General features: G+C 35.2%; 1 protein-coding gene across 1 annotated transcript in view; it reads right to left on the reverse strand.

The window, feature by feature from the left end:
• BRD10 (bromodomain containing 10) overlaps positions 1-27,246 on the reverse strand; it is a 101,957-nt gene that overhangs the window by 29,453 nt on the left and 45,258 nt on the right. Inside the window, exons 4-5 of the mRNA XM_007450214.1 lie at positions 19,927-21,344; positions 10,043-10,122 (exon numbers count right to left, since the gene is read on the reverse strand). Coding sequence (XP_007450276.1) covers positions 10,043-10,122; positions 19,927-21,344 — 1,498 coding nt within the window. The remainder of the gene's footprint in view (positions 1-10,042; positions 10,123-19,926; positions 21,345-27,246) is intronic.

The following is a 27,246-nucleotide window of genomic DNA, read 5'->3' on the forward strand; positions in this document are numbered from 1 at the left end:
AGAGTCATGGTAACTAAGGCTTTTAAATTATTTTAAAGACTTATTTTATTGAGACTTGACAAACTAAGCTTTAAGAATACTTTCTGGGACCTTCAAGATGGCAGAGGAGTAAGACGTGGAGATCACCTTCCTCCCCCCAGATACATCAGAAATACATCTACATATGGAACAAATCCTACAGAACACCTACTAAACGCTGACAGAAGACATCAGACTTCCCAAAATATATATATTTTTTTAATCCTTTGTCTCTTTTTGTGAATGTGTATGTGTATGCTTTTGTGTGATTTTTCTCTGTATAGCTTTGCTTTTATCATTTGTCCTAGGGTTCTGGCTGTCCTTTTTTTTTTTTTTAGTATAGTTTTTAGCACTTGTTATCATTGGTGGATTTGTTTATTGGTTTGGTTGCTCTCTCTTTTTTGTATGACTTTTTAATTTTTAATAATTTTTAAAAATTTTAATAACTTTATTTTATTATTATTTTTCTTTCTTTCTTTTCCTTTTTCTCCTTTTTCTTCTGAGCCATGTGGCTGACAGGGTCTTGGTGCTCCAGCCGGGTGTCAGGCCTGTGCCTCTGAGGTGGGAGGGCCGAGTTCAGGACACTGGTCCACCAGAGACCTCCCAGCTCCACGTAATATCAAATGGCAAAAGTGCTTCAAGAGATCTCCATCTCAATGCTAAGACCTAGCTCCACTCAACAACCAGCAAGCTACAGTGCTGGACACCCTATGCCAAACAACTAGCAAGACAGGAACACAACCCCACCCATTAGCAGAGAGGCTGCCTAAAATCATAATAAGGTCACAGACACCCCCAAACACACCACCAGATGTGGTCCTGCCCACCAAAAGACAAGATTTAGCCTCATCCACCAAAACACAGGCACTAGTCCCCTCTACCACAAAGCCTACATAACCCACCGAAGCAACCTTAGCCACTGGGGGCAGACACCAAAAACAAAGGGAACTACGAAGCTGCAGCCTGAGAAAAGGAGACCCCAAACACAGTAAGATAAGCAAAATGAGAAGAAAGAGAAACACACAGCAGATGAAGCATCAAGGTAAAAACCCACCCAACCAAACAAATGAAGAAGAAATAGGCAGTCTACCTGAAAAAGAATTCAGAGCAATGAGAGTAAAGATGATCCAAAGTCTAGGAAATAGAATGGAGAAAATACAAGAAACGTTTAACAAGGACCCAGAAGAACTAAAGAGCAAACAAATAATGATGAACAACACAATAAATGAAATTAAGAATTCTCTAGAAGGAATCAATAGCAGAATAACTGAGGCAGAAGAACAGATAAGTGACAGGAAGATAAAATAGTGGAAACAACTACCACAGAGCAGAACAAAGAAAAAAGAATGAAACAATTGAGGACAGTCTCAGAGACCTCTAGGACAACATTAAACGCACAAACATTCGAATGATAGCGGTCCCAAAAGAAGAAAAAAGAAAGGGACTGAGAAAATATTTGAAGAGATTATAGTGGAAAACTCCCCCAGTATGGGAAAGGAAGTAGTCAATAAAGTCCAAGAAGCGCAGAGAGTCACATACAGGATAAATGAAAGGAGAAACACGCCAAGACATGTATGAATCAAACTATCAAAAATTAACTACAAAGAAAAATTATTAAAAGCAGCAAGGGAAAAGCAATAATTAATATACAAGGGAATTCCCATGAGGTTACCAGCAGATCTTCCAGCAGAAACTCTGCAAGCCAGAGCAAGCAGCAGGACATATCTAAAGTGATGAAAGGGAAAAACCTACAATCAAGATTACTCTACCCAGCAAGGATCTCATTCAGATTTGACGGAGAAATTAAAACCTTTACAGACAAGCAAAAGCTAATAGAATTCAGCATCACCAAACCAGCTTTACAACAAATGCTAAAGGAACTTCTCTAGGCAGGAAACACAAGAGAAGGAAGACCTACGATAACAAACGCAAAACAATTAAGAAAATGGTAATAGGAACATACATATTGATAACTACTTTAAATGTAAATAGATTAATCTCCCACCAACAGACACAGACTGGCTGAATGGACACAAAAACAAGACCCATATATATGCTGTCTACAAGAGACCCACTTCAGACCTAGGGACACATACAGACTAAAAGTGAGGGGATGTAAAAGATATTCCATGCAAATGGAAATCAAAAGAAAGCTGGAGTAGCAAGCCTCATATCAGACAAAATAGACTGTAAAATAAAGAGTATTATAAAAGACAAAGAAGGACATTACAGAATGATCAAGGGATCAATCCAAGAAGAAGATATAACAATTGTAATATTTATGCACCCAACATAGGCGCACCTCAAAACATAAGGCAAATGCTAACAGCCATAAACGAGGAAATTGACAGTAACACAATCATAGCAGGGGACTTTAACACCCCACTTTCACCAATGGACAGATCATGCAAAATGAAAATAAATAAGGAAATCACAAGCTTTAACAATACATTAAACACTTAACTGATATCTATAGGACATTCCATCCAAAAAGAGCAGATTACACTTTCTTTTCAAGTGCTCATGGAACATTCTCCAGGATAGATCATATCTTGGGTCACAAATCAAGCCTTGCTAAATTAAAGAAAATTGAAATCATATCAAGTATCTTTTCTGACCACAACGCTATGAGACTAGATATCAATTACAGGAAAATATCTGTAAAAAATACACACACATGGAGGCTAAACAATACACTACTAAATAACCAAGAGATCACTGAGGAAATCAAAAAATACCTACAAACAAATGACAATGAAAACATGACGACCCAAAACCTATGGGATGCAGCAAAAGCAGTCCTAAGAGGGAAGTTTATAGCAATACAATCCTACCTCAAGAAACAAGAAAAATAAACAACCTAACCTTCCACCTAGAGCAATTAGACAAAGAAGAACAAAAAAACCGCAAAGTTAGCAGAAGGAAAGAAATCATAAAGATCAGACCAGAAATAAATGAAAAAGAAATGAAGGAAATGATAGCAAAGATCAATAAAACTAAAAGCTGGTTCTTTGAGAAGATAAACAAAATTAATAAACCACTAGCCAGACTCATCAAGGAAAAAAGGGAGAAGACTCAAATTCAATAGAATCAGAAATGAAAAAGGAGAAGTAACAACCGGCACTGCAGAAATACAAAGGATCATGAGAGATTACTACAAGCAACTATAAGCCAATAAAATGAACAACCTGGAAAAAATGGACAAATTCTTAGAAAAGCACAAACTTCTGAGACTAAACCAAGAAGAAATAGAAAATATAAACAAACCAATCACAAGCACTGAAAGTGAGATTGTGATTAAAAATCTTCCAACAAACAAAAGCCCAGGACCAGATGGCTTCACAGGCGAATTCTATCAAACATTTAGAGAAGAGCTAAGACCCGTCCTTCTCAAACTCTTCCAAAATATAGCAGAGGGAGGAACACTCCCAAACTCATTCTACGAGGCCACCATCACCCTGATACCAAAACCAGACAAAGATGTCACAAAGAAAGAAAACTACAGGCCAATATCACTGATGAACATAGATGCAAAAATCCTCAACAAAATACTAGCAAACAGAATCCAACAGCACATTAAAAGGATCATACACCATGATCAAGTGGGGTTTATTCCAGGAATGCAAGGATTCTTCAATATACGCAAATCTATCAATGTGATACACCATATTAACAAATTGAAGGAGAAAAACCATATGATCATCTCAATAGATGCAGAGAAAGCTTTTGACAAAATTCAACACCCATTTATGATAAAAACCCTGCAGAAAGTAGGCACAGAGGGAACCTACCTCAACATAATAAAGGCCATATATGACAAACCCACACCCAGCATCATTCTCAATGGTAAAAAACTGAAACCATTTCCTCCAAGATCAGGAAGAACAGAAGGTTGCCCACTCTCACCACTATTATTCAACATAGTTTTGGAAGTTTCAGCCACAGCAATCAGAGAAGAAAAAGAAATAAAAGGAATCCAAATCAGAAAAGAAGAAGTAAAGCTGTCACTGTTTGCAGATGACATGACACTGTACACAGAGAATCCTAAAGATGCTACCACAAAACTACTAGAGCTAATCAATGAATTTGGTAAAGGAGCAGGATACAAATTTTTTGTTGTTGTTGCAAGTTAAGTGTTATTTATTTTCCAGGATACAAAATTAATGCACAGAAATCTCTTGCATTCTTATACATTAATGATGAAAAATCTGAAAGAGAAATTAAGGAAACACTCCCATTTACCACTGAAACAAAAAAAATAAAATACCTGGTAATAAACCTACCTAAGGAGACAAAAGACCTGCATGCAGAAGACTAGACCATGTTCTTGGATTGGAAGAATCAACATTGTGAAAATGACTCTACTTCCCAAAGCAATCTATAGATTCAATGCAATCCCTATCAAACTACCACTGGCATTTTTCACAGAACTAGAACAAAAAATTTCACAATTTGTATGGAAACACAAAAGACCCCGAATAGCCAAAGCAATCTTGAGAAAGAAAAATGGAGCTGGAGGAATCAGGCTCCCTGACTTCAGACTATACTACAAAGCTACAGTAATCAAGACAGTATGGTACTGACACAAAAACAGAAATATAGATCAATGGAACAGTGTAGAAAGCCCAGAGATAAACCCACGCACATATGGTCACCTTATTTTTTATAAAGGAGGCAAGAATATACAATGGAGAAAAGACAGCCTCTTCAATAAGTGGTGCTGGGAAAACTGGACAGCTACATGTAAAAGAATGAAATTAGAACACACCCTAACACCATACACAAAAATAAACTCAAAATGGATTAAAGACCTAAATGTAAGGCCAGACACTATCAAACTCTTAGAGGAAAACATAGGCAGAACACTCTATGACATAAATCACAGCAAGATCCTTTCTGACCCACCTCCTAGGGAAATGGAAATAAAAACAAGAAACAAATGGGACTTAATGAAACTTAAAAGCTTTTGCACAGCAAAGGAAACCATAAACAAGACGAAAAGACAACCCTCAGAATGGGAGAAAATATTTGCAAATGATTCAACTGACAAAGGATTAATCTCCAAAATACACAAGCAGCTCATGCAGCTTAATATCAAAAAACAAACAATCCAATCCAAAAATGGGCAGAAGACCTAAACAGACATTTCTCCAAAGAAGATATACAGATTGCCAACAAACATATGAAAGGATGCTCAACATCACTAATCATTAGAGAAGTGCAAATCAAAACTACAATGAGGTATCACCTCACACCAGTCAGAATGGCCATCACCAAAAAATCTACAAACAACAACTGCTGGAGAGGGTGTGGAATAAAGGGAACCGTCTTGCACTGTTGGTGGGGATGTAAATTGATACAGTCACTACAGAGAACAGTATGGAGGTTCCTTAAAAATCTAAAAATAGAATTACCATATGACCCAGCAATCCCACTACTGGGCATATACACTGGAATCCATAATTCAAAAAGAGTCATGTACCACAATGTTCACTGTAGCACTATTTACAATAGCCAGGACATGGAAGCAACCTAAGTGTCCATCCACAGATGAATGGATAAAGAAGATGTGGCACATATAATATACAATGGAATACTACTCGGCCATAAAAGGAAACGAAATTGAGTTATCTGTAATGAGGTGGATGGACCTAGAATCTGTCATACAGAGTGAACTAAGTCAGAAAGAGAAAAACAAATACTGTATGCTAACACATATATATGGAATCTAAAAGAAAAAAATGGTTCTGGGCTTCCCTGGTGGCACAGTGGTTGGGAGTCCGCCTGCCGATGTAGAGGAAGCGGGTTTGTGCCTTGGTCCGGTAGGATTCCACATACCGCGGAGCGGTTGGGCCCGTGAGCCATGGCTGCTGAGCCTGTGAGTCCGGAGCCTGTGCTCCGCAACGGGAGAGGCCACAACAGTGAGAGGCCCACGTACTGCAAAAAAAAAAAAAATGGTTCTGAAGAACCTAGGGCCAGGACAGGAATAAAGTCACAGAAGTAGAGAATGGACTTGAGGACATGGGGAGTGGGAAGGGTAAGCTGGGAAGAAATGAGAGTGGCATGGACATATACACACTATCAAATGTAAAATAGATAGCTAGTGGGAAGCAGCCACATAGCACAGGGAAATCAGCTCAGTGCTTTGTGACCACCTCCAGGGGTGGGATAGGGAGGGTGGGAGGGAGACGCAAGAGGGAGGAGATATGGGGATATATGTGTATGTACAGCTGATTCACTTTGATATAAAGCAGAAACTAACACACCATTGTAAAGCAATTATACTCCAATAAAGATGCTCTCTCTCTCTCTCTATATATATATATATATATATATAACACTTTCTATGACTGTTATAACTGTGTACAAAAAGAGAATTCACATAATAAATTTCTCTCTCAAATATTAAACAAATTAAAAGCCTTCTGGGTAAAAATTAACTTTATTAAGAAAATCAATATTCACTTTTCAATATAAAAGTCTTACATTATAAAACTAACACAGAGGGCTTCCCTGGTGGCGCAGTGGTTGAGAGTCCGCCTGCCGATGCAGGGGACGTGAGTTCGTGCCCCGGTCCAGGAAGATCCCACATGCCGCAGAGCGGCTGGGCCCGTGAGCCATGGCCGCTGAGCCTGCGCGTCCGGAGCCTGTGCTCCGCAACGGGAGAGGCCACAACAGTGAGAGGCCCGCGTACCGCAAAAAAAAAAAAAAAAAAAAAAAAAAAAAACTAATACAGAAAAACAAAAAATAATTTAGTCAGTTTAACAGAGTAATCAGTAACTGTTAAATTTGACATAAAAGCTTTTATCACCAACATGCTAAAGACTAAAAATAAAAATATTTCTTAACCTTTTACAATTATTGCTAAGTAAAAAAACATGACAAGTTCCCCTATATGACAAATGTATAACCCGACATAACACTAGAGTAGGGAGGGCTCAGCATAAGTTTTCCCTCTAATAAAATATAATGATGCAAATAATATTACCCAGGTTTTCACTTTTCAAATACTTGTAGGCTTAATGATGAAATTTCATGATTTATAAAAATATGACCAAATCTGAGATTTATTTCAAGGCTTTAAGTTCCTGGAAAAAGTGGTAAAGGTCAGTAATAGATGCTCTTAATTGATTGATTTTCCTGCTCATAAACACAGTATTTTTTGTCTAAAGCATCTGGCATGCTTATTTGAAAAAATAAATAAGATAATAAAACAGTAAGTTCTATCACTTAATCCTCACAACAATCCTAGGAGTGGGAACTATTATTATTCCATTGTACAGATGAGGAATTGGAAGCTTTGAGCGGTTAAGTAACTTACCTAAGGTTATCAAGTTAGGGCTAAGATGGCATTCGAACCCAAGTAGCCTGGTTCCAGAATCCATATGCTTAAGCACTATCCAAATTACTGACATCCACCTAGACCCACTGAATCAAGGATGTACTCTTAGAGGATGAAACCCAGGATTTTTCATTTTTAATAAAAGTATCAGATTATTTTTATACTATTTAAAGTTTGAGAACCACTGATATAACTGCTAGGAAAAACTGGTACAGATATGGGTAGTCCCATTATAATATATACACAAATATAAATACAATAGGTCTTTGACTGCTTACAGTGTATACTTTAAATAGGGGTGGGATGATTATTTTTTCACACTGAGGTATAGATATTTTAGTTGCGTACATAAATAAACACAGATTCTTCCTGAAGCAAACAGGCTTATAGATTTGATCTAGTTTTAAAAAAGTCAACAACCACTATCAAATTAAAAAGTAGCTGAGGTCAAAACAGGATTCACTTTTTAAATTCACCAGAACTTAAATACAACAACAACAACAAAAACCAACATTTCACACAATTTAATTCCTGGATATGTTTCTGAGGTGCTAAATGTCATATTGCTAGAGCTTTTGAGAAGGAAATAAATTCAGTTCTTTGTTATATAATAACCAGTCTTCTTATATGTAGGAGTCTTTCAAATAATTAAAGAAACAAACTACATAGAATTATTATAAGAGGCAAAACTATAAGTTTTGCATGTAACAATAAAGTTTACTAGTGACTAATACTTTGTCCTATTCTTTGCTTATTTGAAGCAAATGACCTATTTCCTGGGAAATAGCTGTCAATTTTCTTTCTCAGTAATACCATGGTATTTAAATTGTAAACCAGGCATAAGAACAACTGTTCTCATAAGTCTATTTCCCAACCCTAGCCCCCACCCCACACTCACCCCTCTCTCACATCCAACCCCGCCTTCTTTCTAGGACACCTTAAGAACCAGGAAGAGCACTTTATTTTAAACAGTTCAATCTAGCAAAACATGTACTTTTGACCTTAAGTTTCTGAGTGGTAAGCAAATGGTCAGTAACTAACTAAAAACATGGTTTAAGACAGTGTTTTTCATACTTTCTTGCCCCCAACCCATGGTCAAAAATACATTTTACACTGCATGTCAGTAAACACACACAATGGAAACCAAAGTTTTATGAAACAATATTACCCTTATTATATTTGAAACTCTTAAAATTTCTATTTTAATTTTGTTAGCTTAAAAAAGAAATGCTGGTCATGCAATCCACTAAGCTGATTTCATGCCTCACTAATGAATACCACCTGCAATTAAAAAAACAAAACAAAACAAAACCCGTCTATGCTGTCTATGCTGTCTGTGCCACTTACTACATATAAAAATCCATCCATTAATACAGGGATGAAGGTGAATATCAACAGTGGACAGACCTGTTCTGAGATCCATACTGCCAGGATGAATACTTTGAGGGAATAAGGAAAAAATGAGTGGGAGAAATAGCAAAGGCTAGCATGAAATCAGTGAAAGAATGAATGACAATATACTATTATAGCATTAAATAACACACACAAGCAATGGTAGAAAGGCCTCTAAGTAAACAGTAAATACACTTTTTTGTTTTTAACTGAATATGCTGGAACCAAGGTTACTTTATATAAAAGGGTTTTGTAGAAATGGTTGTAATTCATCCTAAGGATGTCATTAAAAATACTCTAAAATACTAAAAGAAAAATATCTATTTTCTTTTACTGTTCATTTAAAAGTATTAAAATTTTACCAATTAGTAGCTTCCATAAAAAACACTTCCAAAATAGAATTTTTACTGAAAAAAAGATGTGTCTACATTTTTGGATATAGGTAACTGTTAAATTCACATTACATATTATCAATATTTTCATAGTTATTACTCCTTTACTTTTTTCTTTAGTTTTGAGACTCAAAGAAATTCATTTTAACATCACTTTTTTTTGGCAATTATGTGTTAACTTTATAATCTAAACCAGAAATAGACTGGACACGCTAATACAAAGAAAACTTTTAAAGAAATAGTCATTTGTTGTAGAAACTCATCTTTTATAAAGTAGAAAATAAAAGTATTATTTAACTAGGGTGAACTTCTCTGCTTATTCTAGTATCAGCTACAAACAGAAAACTATTCACATAATGAGATAGCAGTACATACAAGTACTTTTTTCTTTTTGCAGAAATGTTTAAAAAACCATTCAGTTAACGTTTACTTAATATTCTCTCTGAAGCTCATATATAACTGTGTTAAAAGTTTTGTTTTTTAAGTTAGTAAGTCTGCTATTTCTATAGTGCCCAAATAAATGAAAATAAAATGGATTACCTACACAATGCTACCATGTACAAATTATAGTTAGTTCTTGGAAGACTTTCATCTACACATTTACTTGATACATATATATATATTTCTATTAAATTACTTCTACAAAACAGTATAGCGTACAGAAAACCACAGAGATTTTTGACTATCAAGAGACAAACAGAGAGGTAAAAATTTTTGAAATACTAGCAGATTAAATTTCAGCTATATCTACACTTGCAGGGAAAAAGTCATAGTTGGAAACATCTCATTAAAAGTATTGTGTGTTATGGCGGAATTTAGCCAATCTCTTGAGGAACAATATAAACACTGAAACAAAAAATTAAACTAAAAAATATTGAGACAAAATTGAAACATTTACCTGAAATTCTGGTACAGTAGGTGACTTTGTGACAGTTTTCCTCTTCTTTGTGATTGCTTTTTTAGATATGGATTTTTTTCCTTTCAAGATTAAAAGAGAAAAGCTTCATAATGCTGTTTATAGCACTTCATTAACAAAAACCAAATTACATAGAACCTTGAAAGTTAAATTATAACTAACAGATGGCTTCTAGTGAGTCAAATAAAAATGATGAATCAAAACAAGCCCCAGCAAAAGCAAACATTAAACTATAACTACCTGTAACAGACATATTAACAAATGGTGTTTTCTTTCTATAAGAACCAAACTATTATAATCTCCAATGTGTTGCACAGTACCAGAATTTATTACAATAAGATTTGGCAAAAAAGTCACATTACTACTGCTTAGTTAAAATCTAATTCACAACTTAAAATGAGGTTACATAAGAAAAAACCTTACCTTTAACAATGACTTCTGTAGTCAGGAACTTGCATAGAACTATATATACTCTGAAGACTATGGTCTTTATTCAACCTAATGTGAAAATCCTCTCAGGAGCTTAGGAAACAGGGTTTTCCTTCTATCCCTTTAGTTCTGCACTCACCTAATGGGCTGCCGTTGGCAGTATTCAATAACCAGTTTTAAAACAAGGTAAACATCTCCCTTTAAAGTGCACCTAGTCACTTGTGCAATCAGAAATCATTAGGAAAAATCCACATTCTTAAAGAAATCTATTTCATAGCATAAAGTACATATAATCTAAAATATGTATTTAACCAGACAAAAGAAATATGTACATACATAGAGCCTCTATTTTCTAGTAAGGAACATATTCAAGTAAATGCTTTTCCCCCCATTTGCAATCAGCAAAATCAATTAATAAATTGTTATTTAATCAACAAACATGAGATACAGTACAATTTATGGGGACAACAAAAAATTATAAAATGGAAACCCTGTCCTCCAAGAGTTTACAATCTATGTAGGGAATAAAAAATTAATTAGAAATACTTAAAAGTTAATTTTAGTTCACAATCATTTGTAGGCTAAAATCATCTTAAAAATTACTTTTTTTTAAAAGAGAAAATGACTAAGTACCGAAAGCAACTTTGCTATACTACATAAACCCTATTGTTCTTTTCTAAATGCTTTCCTGCATAGATGTGATCTTGCATGAAAACAGTTAATTTTATTGCAACATTTTATTCAACTCATAAGCGCAATTCCAGTTTACAGTATAATTGTATTTTCTTCTGTATTCCTCTTTTAATCATATCAGAGAACTGTAATTTGGGTCATTTCTAACTTTTACTCAGTAAAATGCAAGTATACCATACTTGAACTACTGCAAATTTTCAGTTGCTGAGATTCACATGGGTTTTAGTGTTTTGTTCTACTAGGTAACAAATTTAAAAACCTAATGTAGGGACTTCCCTGGTGGTGCAGTGGTTAAGAATACACCTGCCAGTGCAGGGGACATGGGTTTGAGCCCTGGTCCGTGAAGATTCCACATGCTGCGGAGCAACTAAGCCCGTGAGCCACAACTACTGAAGCCCACGCGCCTATAGCCCATGCTCCGCAGGAAGAGAAGCCATTGCAATGAGAAGCCCGCGCACCGCAATGAAGAGTATTGCCTGCTTGCCGCAACTAGAAAAAGCCCACGCGCAGCAATAAAGACCCAACACAGCCAAAAATAAATTAATTAAAAAAAAAACTAATGTATATTTCTTTTCTTATCACTGTTATTTGCTTATGTGCTCACACAGTACCTACACTAGAACTAAACTCATACAAAAACAAGTGGGTGGGTGGCTGCTTTAGCAATATTCAAGGAGAAGTGATTAAATTCTTGGTATCTCTATAATACAGCTAGTTACTGATTTCTAAACTGGATGCAATAGGTACCTCTCAAGGGGACTGATAAATCTGAACACCAAAATGCCTTTCCTTTATATGCTACCTTTACTATTCTTGAAAGTTCATGGGAAAAGATTTAACTGCTTGCTGACCTAAGACAGCAATTTGAAGGAAATGAAATCCTTCCTCATTCCTATTCCCCACCCCCTCAGCACTCCTCTAACTAGCTTTTTAAAAAATAATTTGATTTTGTATTTATTTCTTTATAAGCACAACGGAGGTCACTCTTGATATTCCCAATTAATTTCATATTGTTGCAACAGAGGCACTAAACTTAGGTACTAAATTCTCAGTTAACTCTAAGTCACTCTGTTTGACTGTAAATTAAGTAAATTAAGCAGCTGAGGTGGTTACTAGGCGTCTCCTTTCATCACGTCATTAAGATACTTAAATGTTATTAAGTAACTAGAAGTAGTACTGTGCAGTAGTTTTAAGCTTGAGTTTTGGAACTAAACTACCTGGGTTGGTATATCTGTTCTAACCACCTACTTACTAGCTGCAAGAACTTGAGCAAATTATTTTATTTCCTTGTGAAGTTTCATCATGTCTAAAATAGGGATAATGATATCACCTATGTTGTGAGAATTAAACAAGTTAAATAAAACACGTTAAGAGCTTAGACTACTGCTAGGCGCATGGTAAATCACCAGTAAATGTTAGCTGTTGTTCTCATGTGCCTTAGCTAAGTTGTGGTAAAAGTTTAAATAAAATGTTAATTATCTTTTAACCTTCAAATTCTTTTATTAACTTAGTCCTTCATTTTAGTTCTTCTTGCTCTTATGTCCTATGTGCTACCACTTGACTTTGTACACATATCAATTAATGTAACACTTATCATACAGTATTATAATTATCTGTTTACATGTTTCTCTTCCTTACTAGATTGGAAATTACTGACAACAGAAATCCTATTATTCATTTTGCACGTACAGCATTTAGCACACAAGAGAAATGATCCTTAAATATAAGAATCCTATACTTCATCAGAAATTTTATCAGTTTGGGGATAGAAAAAGGGAGGCAGGTAATTGTTTACAATTCTTAGGGTCAATCTGAGTCCATTTTATAATGAGGAAAACACTGACAGACAATTTAAAATAATTTACACAATTTACCAAAGAGTTTCACAACATGACCTAGGAACGGTAGTAAGGAAAATAACATTTATTGATAGCCTACTATGTGTCAGACACTTAGTAAGGTGATATATAAATTACCTCAGTTAATTCTGAAAACCACCCTCCAAGGTAGGCAATATCCCCATTTTAATAAGGGATAAATGAAGATCAAAAAAGTTACTTAATTTACTTAAGTGTTACACTGTAATAAGTAAGCCCCATAGCCAGGGACTCTAACACCAAAGTCCAAGCTCTTTCCATTATGTAATTCTAACCTCTCAAAAATCATAGTTACCATCTATTGATTCCTACCGTGTGCCAGGCACCATGCTACGTGCTATGCATTTGCTTGCTATTCCATTAAACCTTGAAAAAAATACAGCAAGGTAGGTATTACCTCATTTTTCACAGAGAAAGAAACAGGCTATAAACAGGTAAATAAATTGATGGAGAACTTACAGCTAATATGCACTGGAGCATATATTTGTACTAGATGTGTCTCACTTCAAAGCTGTGCTCTTTTTATGGTAAAATACTGCATTTTTTTCAGACATTCTACAGGGATGTAATCTGCATCTGATTGATTTCAGAGCATTCCTATTGATTAGGGTTATAAGATTTGCATATTCACTATTACTTAATACCTTGAGACTATGTCCTCCACAAAACAATCTGAATACAAATTTTCCTGTATTCTTCAATAAAAATCAACTGTTACTTTTTATTAAATATTACTTGGAGCATGGGATACTGTAAAACCACACAGCCTTTGTTTTATAACCTGTTTTTGCTCCAGGGCAAGATAATATAGAGGGCAAGTTACATACTGCCCCCTAGTGGGCTTCCATTCCTCTACCACTTACTTGATCATCCCCAGGGCTTTTACCTCCACTGCCCTAAGTCACCTAGTCCCATAAAATATAACTGTCAGAAGTCAATTTAAAACATACAAAGAATTTCAACACAATTCCTGAGCCTAAAACACAAACATGGGCAAAAAGTGAGTGTCAACATGTACCTAGAAATGGATAAGGAAACTAAATATGGCCTAGTAATTGATACAAGCACAGCCTAATGAAGCTTTTTAAAGTTACTTAGATCAGCTCTAGAAGGAAGCCCAACTTGAGAGAAAAATATAACTAAAAATATATTTCACACTATAACTTAGCCATAAAATTGTAGTATTCTAGAACATGGAGATACACTTACCAGAAAAATTAAGGTGACTATCATTCCCAACCCAACTGTTGCCTTAGTCTCTTATTCTTCATCTTTACCTTCACCTGGTTTTCCTGCCTGTATTCACTCCTTGGCTCCGTGGACTATTCAGGCTTCCACTTCAATACTCCTAGATTCGGCCTTCCCATGTTTAAAAATTATTCTAACACATACACTACTCTCTCGGTACTTTCATTTTAGGAATATTAATGTGAATGGATACTAAGACATTAATCACCGTTAAAAGTAAAAACCCAAGAGCATTTGTATTATAAATGATTCTGGCAAGTGCCTAGCTAGACTGTGAAGTCACAGAAACAGTCTAAATATGGCTTTAATTTACTAAATGTCCGTATCTTGGCTAATATAAGTTTCTGGAATGTTCTAAGTAAGCCATTGACTTTAATAAAACAGCTGATTTTCCTTCTATTCTCCTTGCCTATGAGCAAATTTCTCATCATACTGGCATTTTTTTTAACACTATAAAATAATACGGTAACTCCTGAATACCTATTTCTTTTTTTCCCCTTTAACTCAGAATACTGAATTAGTTGTCAAATTCTGCTATTTACTGCAACATCTCTCTCAAAATGTTATTTTCTTCTGTCAGTGTGATAGAACAGTTATATAATCATTCCTTAACTGGATTTAGAATTTCCTCTTCCTGGAGTTATCTTCTACCCCTGCATTTTTATAAACACTGCCAGTTTCTTTTTATAGCTCTTTAATGGCATCCTAATTACCCTGCAACATTCCTTCTCCTAATTCTGCCAATCACTTACTAGCTGTGTGACCTTGGATATGTTAATAAACCTCTCTGTGCCTCAGTTTTTAAAAATCTATAAAATCTATATAATGGGGGGAATAGTAGCATCTACTTATGAGTTTTTATGAGGATTAAATGAGACAATATATATAAAGGCTTAGAATAGTGCCTGGCATGCAGTAAGCATTATATGAGTATTAGGTTTTTGGAGGCGTGGGGGAAGTAGAAGGCATTAACATAAAAGGACATGGAGTATAGTCGATTCTTTCAGTCTTGTATCTTGGCATCTTGAGTTGGTCCTCTAAGAATTTTTCCCATAAAGACACACATAGTTAGATTCTATAGTAATATTAACACAGAATTACACAACTGTTTCAAAGATAAGGGCCTGGATATAATCAAATATTGTAGATTACATTACTTTCTCAGTCATTCCCTATAAAGCAGCTCATTATTTTCACACATTTGATATATTTTATTTCAAGCTCATTTCCCTGCACTGTATTCCTGATTCAATTATCTAAAATAGCACCGCATACCCAGAAAGATATCACCTCAAAATGGCATATTTCCATCATTCAAACACCTTTTAAACCCTCAACTTTTCAACTTTTTCCTTAAGTTTTTCTCTAATTATGCTTATTTTTTCAGTGACACTTGGCTTAATTACGCCTCCATGGCTGTGCCCACATTATTAACCATTTTTCATCTACCCAATCCCAATTATTCTTCAAAGTCCTTCATCTTCTATTAAATCTTACTAAAGCACACATGGATTTAGCCTCTCTTTGACCTTTGTACGGTCTTTACCATATACTTAACAATTATTAAATGAGGCTATTTACTATTTTTGAACCTTAGTTTCTTCACCTATAAGAAACTAACACCACTTGTCTTATTTATTTTAATTGGTTTAGAGGAGCTCACACAAAATGATTTGGTTCAAAATAATGAACATGTAAGGAGGGAAAAACCCTCCAAATCAAACTGGTTGAAATAAATAACTTAAAATACCACAAGCTTTTTTGTAACAATTAATGTATCTTGAATCATTTTTGTCTGTTTTTTTCAGGTTTTATAAAAAGTCCTCTCATTTTAAGATTTCTCACTCATTTCACTCAACTCTACCTGCTCTACACAATCTATAATAGTGTATTACCAAAAACAACCAAAATGTCCAGTAAGGAGGTTGGTTAAATGGACTACACAATACACATAACAGAATTCTACACAGCCATTTAAAATGATGCTATAGAGATCTATTTATTGCACAAGGATGTTCATGGTATACTGTCATGTGGGAAAAAAGCAGATTGTAAAATGGTATGTATAGTATAATCCTATTAAAAAATATAAATGCATTAAAAGAATGTGAAAGATACATATTAAGGGATAAATCTTAATTATATCTGGGAGAACCACATTATGTGTGTTCATTTATTCATTCAATAGATTCTTACACAATCAGTTAGTCACTACGCTAAGTGCTAGGGATGCAAAACCAGAAATAATCCTTCTGTCCTCAAGAATGGTATAGAACAGAGGGAGACAATCATCAAAACAACATAGAAATTCAACTATTAAGAATAAATTTTATAAATAAGTATTATGAAGGAGAAGTATTTAGTGCTATAAGTATGCATAACTGGGAAAATGCCAATGTTTTTCTATTCTACAATGCTTCCAAGACTAAGGAGCAGGCTTAAATAAATGAAAATAAATTCAAAATTTACAAAGCAGGAAGAAAAGTCCAATTCTGAAAAACAGATTAAAATGCTTATGGATTGCAAAAGTGCCTCACAGCACACTAAAATTATCAAATCATTTTCAAACAATTTATCTTTGTGCCTTCTACTAAAAATCATCTGCCATCACAATAAGAAGCTTTACTAAATATGGAGATTCCACCAAAATTTAGGGCCTGTGTAATCAACATAAATTGGACCAGGTTAACTACATAAATCCTGATTAACTACATTTAGTCCACCCTAAGTAAAGGTTCATAAAACAGCCACGGGTGACACAGCTTATCCCAAAGCACATTCTACAGAATACTATTCCTTGAAAAAAGCTCTGTATTCAAGTAAACTTGAAAAATACTAGGTTAAACAAAACTAAACAGTTTTCTTCAAGATGTTCTGAAGTCCTTAATATACTGGCCCAGAATCACTTATGTACAATTCTACAGTCCAAAAGGTTCTGAAAACTGAAGTTTTAAAAATAATTTATATGATAGCAAAACCTGACATAAACTGTTATGAGGTTCTTTGTAGTCTTCATCTCATTTAGTTTGACTATTTCATATTTTTCTGTAGAAATTATTCATTTGATTACACGGGCTGCCCTAAGCTCCACTGGGGATGTTATTTAATAAACATTATATATATATCACAGTACCCTTCTAAAATCTGAAGATTTCTGAATTCCAAAACACATCCAGTACAAGAGTTTTGTAAGACGCACTGTGGACCTGTACTAATGCACAATGTGAATCTGTAAGAGGACTATTTCCCAAACCTGTGACCATGAAGCTCACTTTTAAAAAGAGTAAGAAAGGAAACACTGGATTAGGGTATGCCCCTAACTATAAAAGGCCACAATGTCATATACCTAATAAAAAAACCTCAGGGCAAAGCCTCAGATAGACAAGTGTACATAAAGACGTAAAACAGATGTTTTGTTGTTGTTATATCATTTTACGTAGTACTGTTATGCCAGTAAGAAGTTTAGTGAAGAAACTAAAGAAAAGAATTGACCTATGCTTACTCAGTACTAACAAGGGAGAAGGAAACTGTATTAGCCAGATCCTAGTATTTGTGCCACTGAAAACTGACTTTCCAAAATTTGCCCTGAAGATAAAATGAGAAAGTGTATAGGCGAGTGCCATTATTTTCTTCTACTTCATTCCTGTAAGCCTTCTCTTCCCAACAAACGGGCTCAGAGAGTATGAACCGTACTCACTGAATTTTCTTCTGAGTTTTATTCACCCACTTGTCTAGAACTGGACATGCAACTCCCACAAATTTTTTCTCTGATCTACAAACACTCTGAACTTCCATTTTAAAAATGAAGCAACACTTTATTTGCTTACAATACAAACTCCTTTTAATTCAATCCTTAGGAGTTAATATTTTAATTCTGCTATTGGTATAATCTGTATAGGAGCTACATCAATATCTATTTCATTTTATAAATCATCATAAGCCATGATTACTTTTGAACACATGAATAGTAGGTCATAAATGAACACTTAAAAGGTTTTAGGTGACAATGGCATTAATAAAACAATACTACATGCTTTGGAATTGAAAACAGTTTTTAAATTTTAAAATATTATTTAATATATTAGAGGCTAACATTTCAAAGAGAACTTGCCAAATCAGTAAAACCAAATTTATATAGCCTAATGGATTGCTTATAAAATTTAAAGGATTTATTGTTGAGAGTCACTTTAAAAAAACTGTAGCTTTTTATCATCTGGGTCAATGTGGACCACTTTGCAATTTTTAGTTCAACAAATTAGGCCTGTTTTTTTTTTTTTTTTTGCGGTACGTGGGCCGCTCACTGTTGTGGCCTCTCCCGTTGCAGAGCACAGGCTCCGGACGCGCAGGCTCAGCGGCCATGGCTCACGGGCCCAGCCACTCCGCAGCATGTGGGATCTTCCCGGACCGGGGCACGAACCCGTGTCCCCTGCATCAGCAGGTGGACTCTCAACCACTGCGTCACCAGGGAAGCCCAAGCCTGTTCTTGATGGTAAATTTTGTACTACTTCTTTATCAATTATATATTACATACACATTTTAAAATACATTTAATTGTATTTAATGATTTAAATAACTAAGGTATAACAGCAACTATATCAGCTAAACAAAGTTCACTCCCTCATCTGCCAACTCATCAAATTACTGTCTAATCTTCATTACCTTTGTTACTGAGGGAATAAAAAACTGAAATCCATAAATAATGACAATAAATCACAACTCATTTTAGTAAACAATTCAAGTTTTTCCCAATCCAGCAACTTTTTATTAGTGTTAATAAATGAAGTTGATCATGTGCTTTTATCTCATCTATGCTCTTAGTAACTGAGACATAAATTGATTAAATGGCAAACAGGAAAAGCAAAAGCACCTGAGTAATTATAAAAAGAGAGCAAACAACCACTGAAGACTTTATTCATAGGATTTTTTGTTGTTATTGTTCAAACAGGCTTGTGGCAAATATAGTGAGTACTTAAATCTGGTGTAAGACAAACTTACAAATCCTGTAAAAAAAAAACAAAAAGCTTCCTATCTTATTTGTTGATGTAATTTTTTCCTTATAGTTCACATTTTTTTCTGGATATGAAAATATATACTAAAATAATTTTTCAGGAAGTTGAAAAATATATAATGTGGGAAAAAACTAAGACCCAGAAAAATAATCTAACTTGCCTTGGTTTAAGAAGCTAGTTGCTATACACTTTAGCTCTGGGAATGATACCTCTTGATATCAGTGCTTCTTCCATTGCACTGTACTGCCCTTAGCCTGGGGAAAAAAACACTTCTTAAAAATGATGGGAAGCATCACTTATGGAGAAATTGGTCCAGAGAATGTAAAAACATAGTGCGCAAAGATCCTCAACTGAGAATTAAATTCAAATGTATTACACCAGTATTTTGTTGTTGTTAGTATTATATATAAAACTTCTTCTGCTCTGGGTTTTAATTATGGGGACTAATATAAAACTTGACCTTTAAACATACACACATACACGCACACACACACACACACACACACACACGTTATTTCATTTTGTCATTCAGAGCCTTCCATGATGCCTAATTGAAAGCACTACTTGATATATGCCAAAATGTAATTCTCACCCATTTGTGTTAGCTTACCAGATTTGTGCTTCTTGTGTTTTGCTTTCTTTTTGATGATCAATAACTTATTCTGGATCTCAGGTTTGTAAGACTTGAATGCAAGGGAATGAAGACCTTCGCGCTTTCTTTGTAAGTTTTCATTCAAAACATCTTTCAATTTCTTTTTTTTCTTTTTCTTCTTTTTTGCCCTCATTTTAGTTACTTTGAGTTTCTTGTGGCTCTGCAGTGACTGTTCTAATAGAATATCCCTTACAACTTTGTGGCAGTTAATTTCTGGATGATCACTGTGACTTCCATTTACATGTATTTGGCAAGATTTCAGAGCATTTTCTTTTAATGGACTGGGTTCAGGCTTTGCTCTGGAAGCTTCACCGTATTTTTCCTGATTTTCTATAAACCTTATTTCACCTGGACTGAGAGGCTCTCCAAAGCCAGTAACTTCCCCTGGGCTCCCTGGTTTCTCTAAATTTTCTTTACAACAATCAGTTATTTTCATTTCACAGGGCCTGCGAATTCTAATTTCACAGTTGGATTTCATTTCCATTTCAACAGAGATGTCATGATTATCCAAGTTCATTTTAGCAGGGCAGCAAGTTGGATCAAAACTAATTTCCTGCTCTTTCCTGAAGGCAGAGGGCAGGCCTTCTCTACTACACCTATGTTCTCCATTACTTGCACTAACACAGTCACACTTCAATTTCTCCAGTTTAATCCGAGGTACTCTTTGTATTTTAATGGGTGGAACTGGAAATTCTGGGGCTTGAAAAGGTCTCTGTTTATAAATCCGTACATCTGCACCACAGAACTGTGGGAAATGTACATAAGCATTCTCCAAATAATCGTAACCAAGGATAACTTCCCTGCATTCATGAATAGGCTGTCCAAGTACAGCATCTTGAACTTCCTTTTGTGTTTCATACACAAAGTCACAAAGACCCTTAAGTAACCACACTTTTTGGTAGAAAGGTAGTTCATGAAAAAGTTTTTCTTCTAATGGATTAACTTCTCCAAGAACTTTAAAAAACTGAGGACACAACCCAAGTTTTTCAGCACAGTTATTGGGATTTTCAGTCTGCCCTACAGCCGTGTACCACTGCTGTACTTTCTGTCTCAGTGCTGCTTCCCAGGTTCTATAAGGCAAAGTAGGTCTTCGATGTAAGGTAGGTCTGCGATGGGGAGGACTTAATAGAGAAGTCATTATTTTAGATAGAAAAGCGTTACACTGAGGCATCAGAAGACAGCGTTCCAATTCGTAAAACACTATTTCTGGCAAATTTAGAATTTGCTGGGCTAAACAAAGGAAATGTCCGATTGCTGGAATTTCCCACATGGTCTCCATACAAGTTGGAGCTGCTTGAGCTAGAAGTTTTCTTTCCCATTCTTCTACTTCCTTTTGACTAGCTTCTTCTGCTTCTTTTCTTTCCTGCTCCCGAAGCCTAAAGAAAATTTAACAAATTATATTATTATTACTTAAAGTAGAGAATACCATAAAATACTAAATTTTAAGTATGTCATATTTATCTTCAATCAACAAGGCAATTGGCTGTTCCAGTTTTCACTATCAGTACAAAGTGTCCCATTAGATGTACTACTGTGATTTTTTTTTCAGATGAAGAAATACATATATAACTTGATCCTGAGTTTTACTGATGGAGGATTATCACTAACATTGCTACTCAAAGTAAAACTGTTCAACTCACAATGTGTATCAACTTCAAAATAAATGAAGAACATTTTTTAAATGTTTACTACACAAAAGCACAGTTTAGTGCTTTCTAGAAGTAATATGATGTCATGTAAGAGCTGTAAACATGTTTACATCCTTTGACCTGATAATTCCATTCCTAAAAAGTTATTCTAAGAAGATAATTCAATAGAAGCAAAAAGTTACGTGTTTGTCAGTGTTAACTGGAGTTCTGTATAAGGAAAATAAAAATATAAAGAAGTTGTATTACATAACTGGGAAATAAGCTGGATATATTATATAGCCTTAAAACTAAAATTATGAATATCATGCATAAACACAAAAAATATCAGAACACAATATAGTACTTAACAATAGCAATAATGAAAATATGCAAATACTGAACAAGGAGATGACAGTATTCCAAAAATAAGTGAATCCTATGTTGATGAGCTTATAAGTGCTTTCTTCCCCTTAAAAATTTCTTTACGGGCACTGCTTTAAATTTTCTTAATTAAAAAAATTAAATTAGATAAAAAGAAGTCTCCATGATCTTGCATTAGGCAAAGTGTTTTTATATATGGCACCAAAAGCACAGCAACAAAAGAAAAAATAAAGTGGTCACCATCAAAACTAAAAACGTTTGTGCTTTTAAAGGACATCATCAAGTGAAAAGACAACCATGGAATGGGAGAACATTTTTGCAAATCACGTATCTAATGAGAGATCTGTATCTAGAAAATAAAAGAACACTTATAACTCAATAATAAAAGGATAAAATAACCGAACCAAAAATGGACAAACTAAATATTTCTCCAAAGAAGACGTACAAATGAATAATAAGCACATGAAAAGATGCTCAACATCATTATCTGTTAGAGAAATGTAAATCAAAACCACAGTACAATACCAATACATGAATTGGTATCTCTCTTATGATAATGATCTTGAGATGATTATTTTAAGAGAGATACTAACAGCTATTGGTAAAACTATGGAGAAACTGGAAACTTCATACACTATAAAGGATATAGCTACTTTCAAAGGCAGTCTAGCAGGTCCTCAGAAGGTTAAACATATGACCCAGCAAACCTACTCCTAGGTATATGTCCAAGAGAAATGAAAATATATGTCCACACAAAAACTTGTATATTAATGTTCATAGTAGCATTACTCATAATAGTCAAAGAGTAAAACTACCAAATGTATTTGGTATTTGTATATCCATCAACTGCTGAATGGATAAATAGAAGAAATCATAAAGATCAGATCAGAAATAAATGAAAAAGAAATTAAGGAAATGATAGCAAAGATCAATAAAACTAAAAGCTGGTTCTTTGAGAAGATAAACAAAATAGATAAACCATTAGCCAGACTCATCAAGAAAAAAAGGGAGAAGACTCAAATCAATAGAATTAGAAATGAAAAAGGAGAAGCAACAACTGACACTAGAAATACAAAGGCTCATGAGAGATTATTACAAGCAACCATATGCCAATAAAATGGACAACCTGGAAAAAATGGACAAATTCTTAGAAATGCACAACCTTCAGAGACAGAACCAGGAAGAAATAGAAAATATGAACAGACCAATCACAAGCACTGAAATTGAAACTGTGATTAAAAAACTTCCAAAAAACAAAAGCCCAGGACCAGATGGCTTCACAGGCGAATTCTACCAAACATTTAGAGAAGAGCTAACACCTATCCTTCTCAAACTCTTCCAAAATATAGCAGAGGGAGGAACACTCCCAAACTCATTCTACGAGGCCACCATCACCTTGATACCAAAACCAGACAAGGATGTCACAAAGAAAGAAAACTACAGGCCAATATCACTGATGAACATAGATGCAAAAATCCTCAACAAAATACTAGCAAACAGAATCCAACAGCACATTAAAAGGATCATACACCATGATCAAGTGGGGTTTATTCCAGGAATGCAAGGATTCTTCAATATACGCAAATCTATCAATGTGATTAACCATATTAACAAATTGAAGGAGAAAAACCATATGATCATCTCAATAGATGCAGAGAAAGCTTTTGACAAAATTCAACACCCATTTATGATAAAAACCCTCCAGAAAGTAGGCACAGAAGGAACTTTCCTCAACATAATAAAGGCCATATATGGCAAACCCATAGCCAACATCGTCCTCAATGGTAAAAAACTGAAACCATTTCTACTAGGATCAGGAACAAGACAAGGTTGCCCACTCTCACCACTCTTATTCAACATAGTTTTGGAAGTTTTAGCCACAGCTAAAGAAGAAAAAGAAATAAAAGGAATCCAAATCGGAAAAGAAGAAGTAAGGCTGTCACTGCTTGCAGATGACATGATACTATATATAGAGAATCCTAAAGATGCTACCAGAAAACTACTAGAGCTAATCAATGAATTTGGTAAAGTACCAGGATACAAAATTAATGCATAGAAATCTCTGGCATTCCTATACACTAATGATGAAAAATCTGAAAGTGTAATTAAGAAAACACTCCCATTTACCAGTGCAACAAAAATAATAAGATATCTAGGAATAAACCTACCTAAGGAGACAAAAGACCTGTATGCAGAAGATTATAAGACACTGATGAAAGAAATTAAAGATGATACCAACAGATGGAGAGATATACCATGTTCTTGGATTGGAAGAATCAACACTGTGAAAATGACTATACGACCCAAAGCAATCTACAGATTCACTGCAATCCCTATCAAACTACCAATGGCATTTTTCACAGAACTAGAACAAAAATTTTCACAATTTGTATGGAAACACAAAAGACCCCAAAAAGCTAAAGTAATCTTGAGAAAGAAAAACGGGGCTGGAGGAATCATGCTCCCTGACTTCAGACTCTACTACAAAGCTACCGTAATCAAGACAGTATGGTACAGGCACAAAAACAGAAATATAGATCAATGGAACAGGATAGAAAGCCCGGAGAGAAACGCATGCATATATGGTCACCTTATCTTTGATAAAGGAGGCAAGAATATACAATGGAGAAAAGACAGCCTCTTCAATAAGTGGTGCTGGGGAAACTGGACAGCTACATGTAAAAGAATAAAATTAGAACACTCCCTAACACCATACACAAAAATGAACTCAAAATGGATTAAAGACCTAAATGTAAGGCCAGACACTATAAAAGTCTTAGAGGAAGACATAGGCAGAACACTCTATGACATAAATCACAGCAAGATCCTTTCTGACCCACCTCTTAGAGAAATGGAAATAAAAACAAGAAACACATGGGACCTAATGAAACTTAAAAGCTTTTGCACAGCAAAGGAAACCATAAACAAGACGAAAAGACAACCCTCAGAATGGGAGAAAATATTTGCCAATGAAGCAACTGACAAAGTATTAATCTCCCAAACTTACAAGCAGCTCATGCAGCTCAATATCAAAAAAACAAACAACCCAATCTAATAATGGGCAGAAAACCTAAATAGACATTTCTCCAAAGAAGATATACAGATTGCTAACAAACACATGAAAGCATGCTCAACATCATTAATCATTAGAGTAATGCAAATCAAAACTACAATGAGGTATCATGCCACACCAGTCAGAATGGCCATCATCAAAAATTCTACAAACAATAAATGCTGGAGAGGGTGTGGAGAAAAGGGAACCCTCTTGCACTGTTGGTGGGAATGGAAATTGATACAGCCACTATGGAGAACAATATGGAGGTTCCTTAAAAAACTAAAAATAGGGCTTCCCTGGTGGCACAGTGGTTGAGAGTCCGCCTGCCGATGCATGGGACACGGGTTCGTGCCCCAGTCTGGGAGGATCCCACATGCCGTGGAGTGGCTGGGCCCATGAGCCATGGCCGCTGGGCCTGTGCATCCGGAGCCTGTGCTCCTCAACGGGAGAGGCCACAACAGTGAGAGGCCCGTGTACCGCAAAAAAAAACGAAAAATAGAACTACCATACGACCCAGCAATCCCACTACTGGGCATATACCCTGAGAAAACCATAATTCAAAAAGAGTCATGTATCACAATGTTCATTGCAGCACTATTTACAATAGCCAGGACATGGAAGCAACCTAAGTGTCCATCCACAGATGAATGGATAAAGAAGATGTGGCACATATATACAATGGAATATTACTCAGCCATAAAAGGAAACGAAATTGAGTTATTTGTAGTGAGGTGGATGGACCTAGAGTCTGTCATACAGAGTGAAGTAGGTCAGAAAGAGAAAAACAACTACCGTATGCTAACACATACATATGGAATCTAAAAAAAAAAAAAAATGGTCATGAAGAACCTAGGGGCAAGACGGGAATAAAGACACAGACTTACTAGAGAATGCGCTTGAGGATATGGGGAGTGGGAAGGGTAAGCTGGGACGAAGTGAGAGAGTGGCATGGACATATATATACACTACCAAATGTGAAACAGATAGCTAGTGGGAAGCAGCCGCATAAGCACAGGGAGATCAGCTCGGTACTCTGTGACCACCTGGAGGGGTGGGATAGGGAGGGTGGGAGGGAAGGAGATGCAAGAGCGAAGAGATACATATGGATATGTATAACTGATTCACTTTGTTACACAGCAGAAACTAACACACCATTGTAAAGCAATTATACTCCAATAAAGATGTTTAAAAAAAAAGCATGTGACAAACTGCCAAAAAAAAAAGTGGTATATCTGTACAATGGAATATTAATTGGCAATTAAAAAAAATGAAGTGCTGATACATGTTACAACATGGATGAACCTTGTAACATGATACTAAGTGAAAGAAGTCACCCATAAGACCACATATTATAATACCATTTATATAAAATGTCCAGAAATGAATAGAGATGGAAAGTAGATTAGAGGTTTCCTAGGACTGGGGAGGTGGGGGAAATGGGAAGTGACTTCATAGTCGTTTTTGTTTTTTTTTTTTTTTTTTAAGGCTGCACTGGATCTTAGCTGTGGCATATGAACTCTTAGCTGCAGCACGTGGAATCTAGTTCCCTGACCAGGGATCAAACCCAGGCCCTCTGCTTTGGGAGCATGGAGTCTTAGTCACTGGACCACCAGGCAAGTCCCATTAGTCTTTATTTTTGGTGTGATGAAACGTTCTAAAATTGACTGCAGTGATGGTTGCACAACTCGGTGAATGTACTAAAAACAACTGGATTTTATATTTAAATAGGTAAACTCTATGGTATGTGAATTATATTTCAATAAAGCTGTATTTACAGAAATAAAAGCATATAAGGTTTTGGGAGAGAAATTAAAATGCACCAACAAGGGGAAGAAAATATAATAACTTCTTTCTCTTGAATTTTCAAGAGTGAGAGCTCTTCCTCTAGAAAAGATGTATAAAAACATAAAGATGTGACTAATTCATGGACTCTAAATGAAAATCGAGGCACAGTGTCTGACACTGGCTATTTTTCTGTACTATCATATTGTAATCTGTTAAAACAAATACATAGTAAGAATACTATTTTAGCAATATCGGGACTTTCATTTTATAGAAGAAACTTTCTTTTATATTTCTGGCTAAGAGGTCACACTATACCTTGTTATTACAGATACAACAAATTATCTGATCAAGTAGTTCTGGTTCATTAAAAAAGTTAATGAAGAAACTATCATTTGTTATTTGGCATTTATGTATATTAATTACATTTAA

Source organism: Lipotes vexillifer, unplaced genomic scaffold (genome assembly GCF_000442215.2).
Source record: "Lipotes vexillifer unplaced genomic scaffold, Lipotes_vexillifer_v1.1 scaffold1074, whole genome shotgun sequence".
In the NCBI taxonomy this organism is placed as follows: domain Eukaryota; kingdom Metazoa; phylum Chordata; class Mammalia; order Artiodactyla; family Lipotidae; genus Lipotes; species Lipotes vexillifer.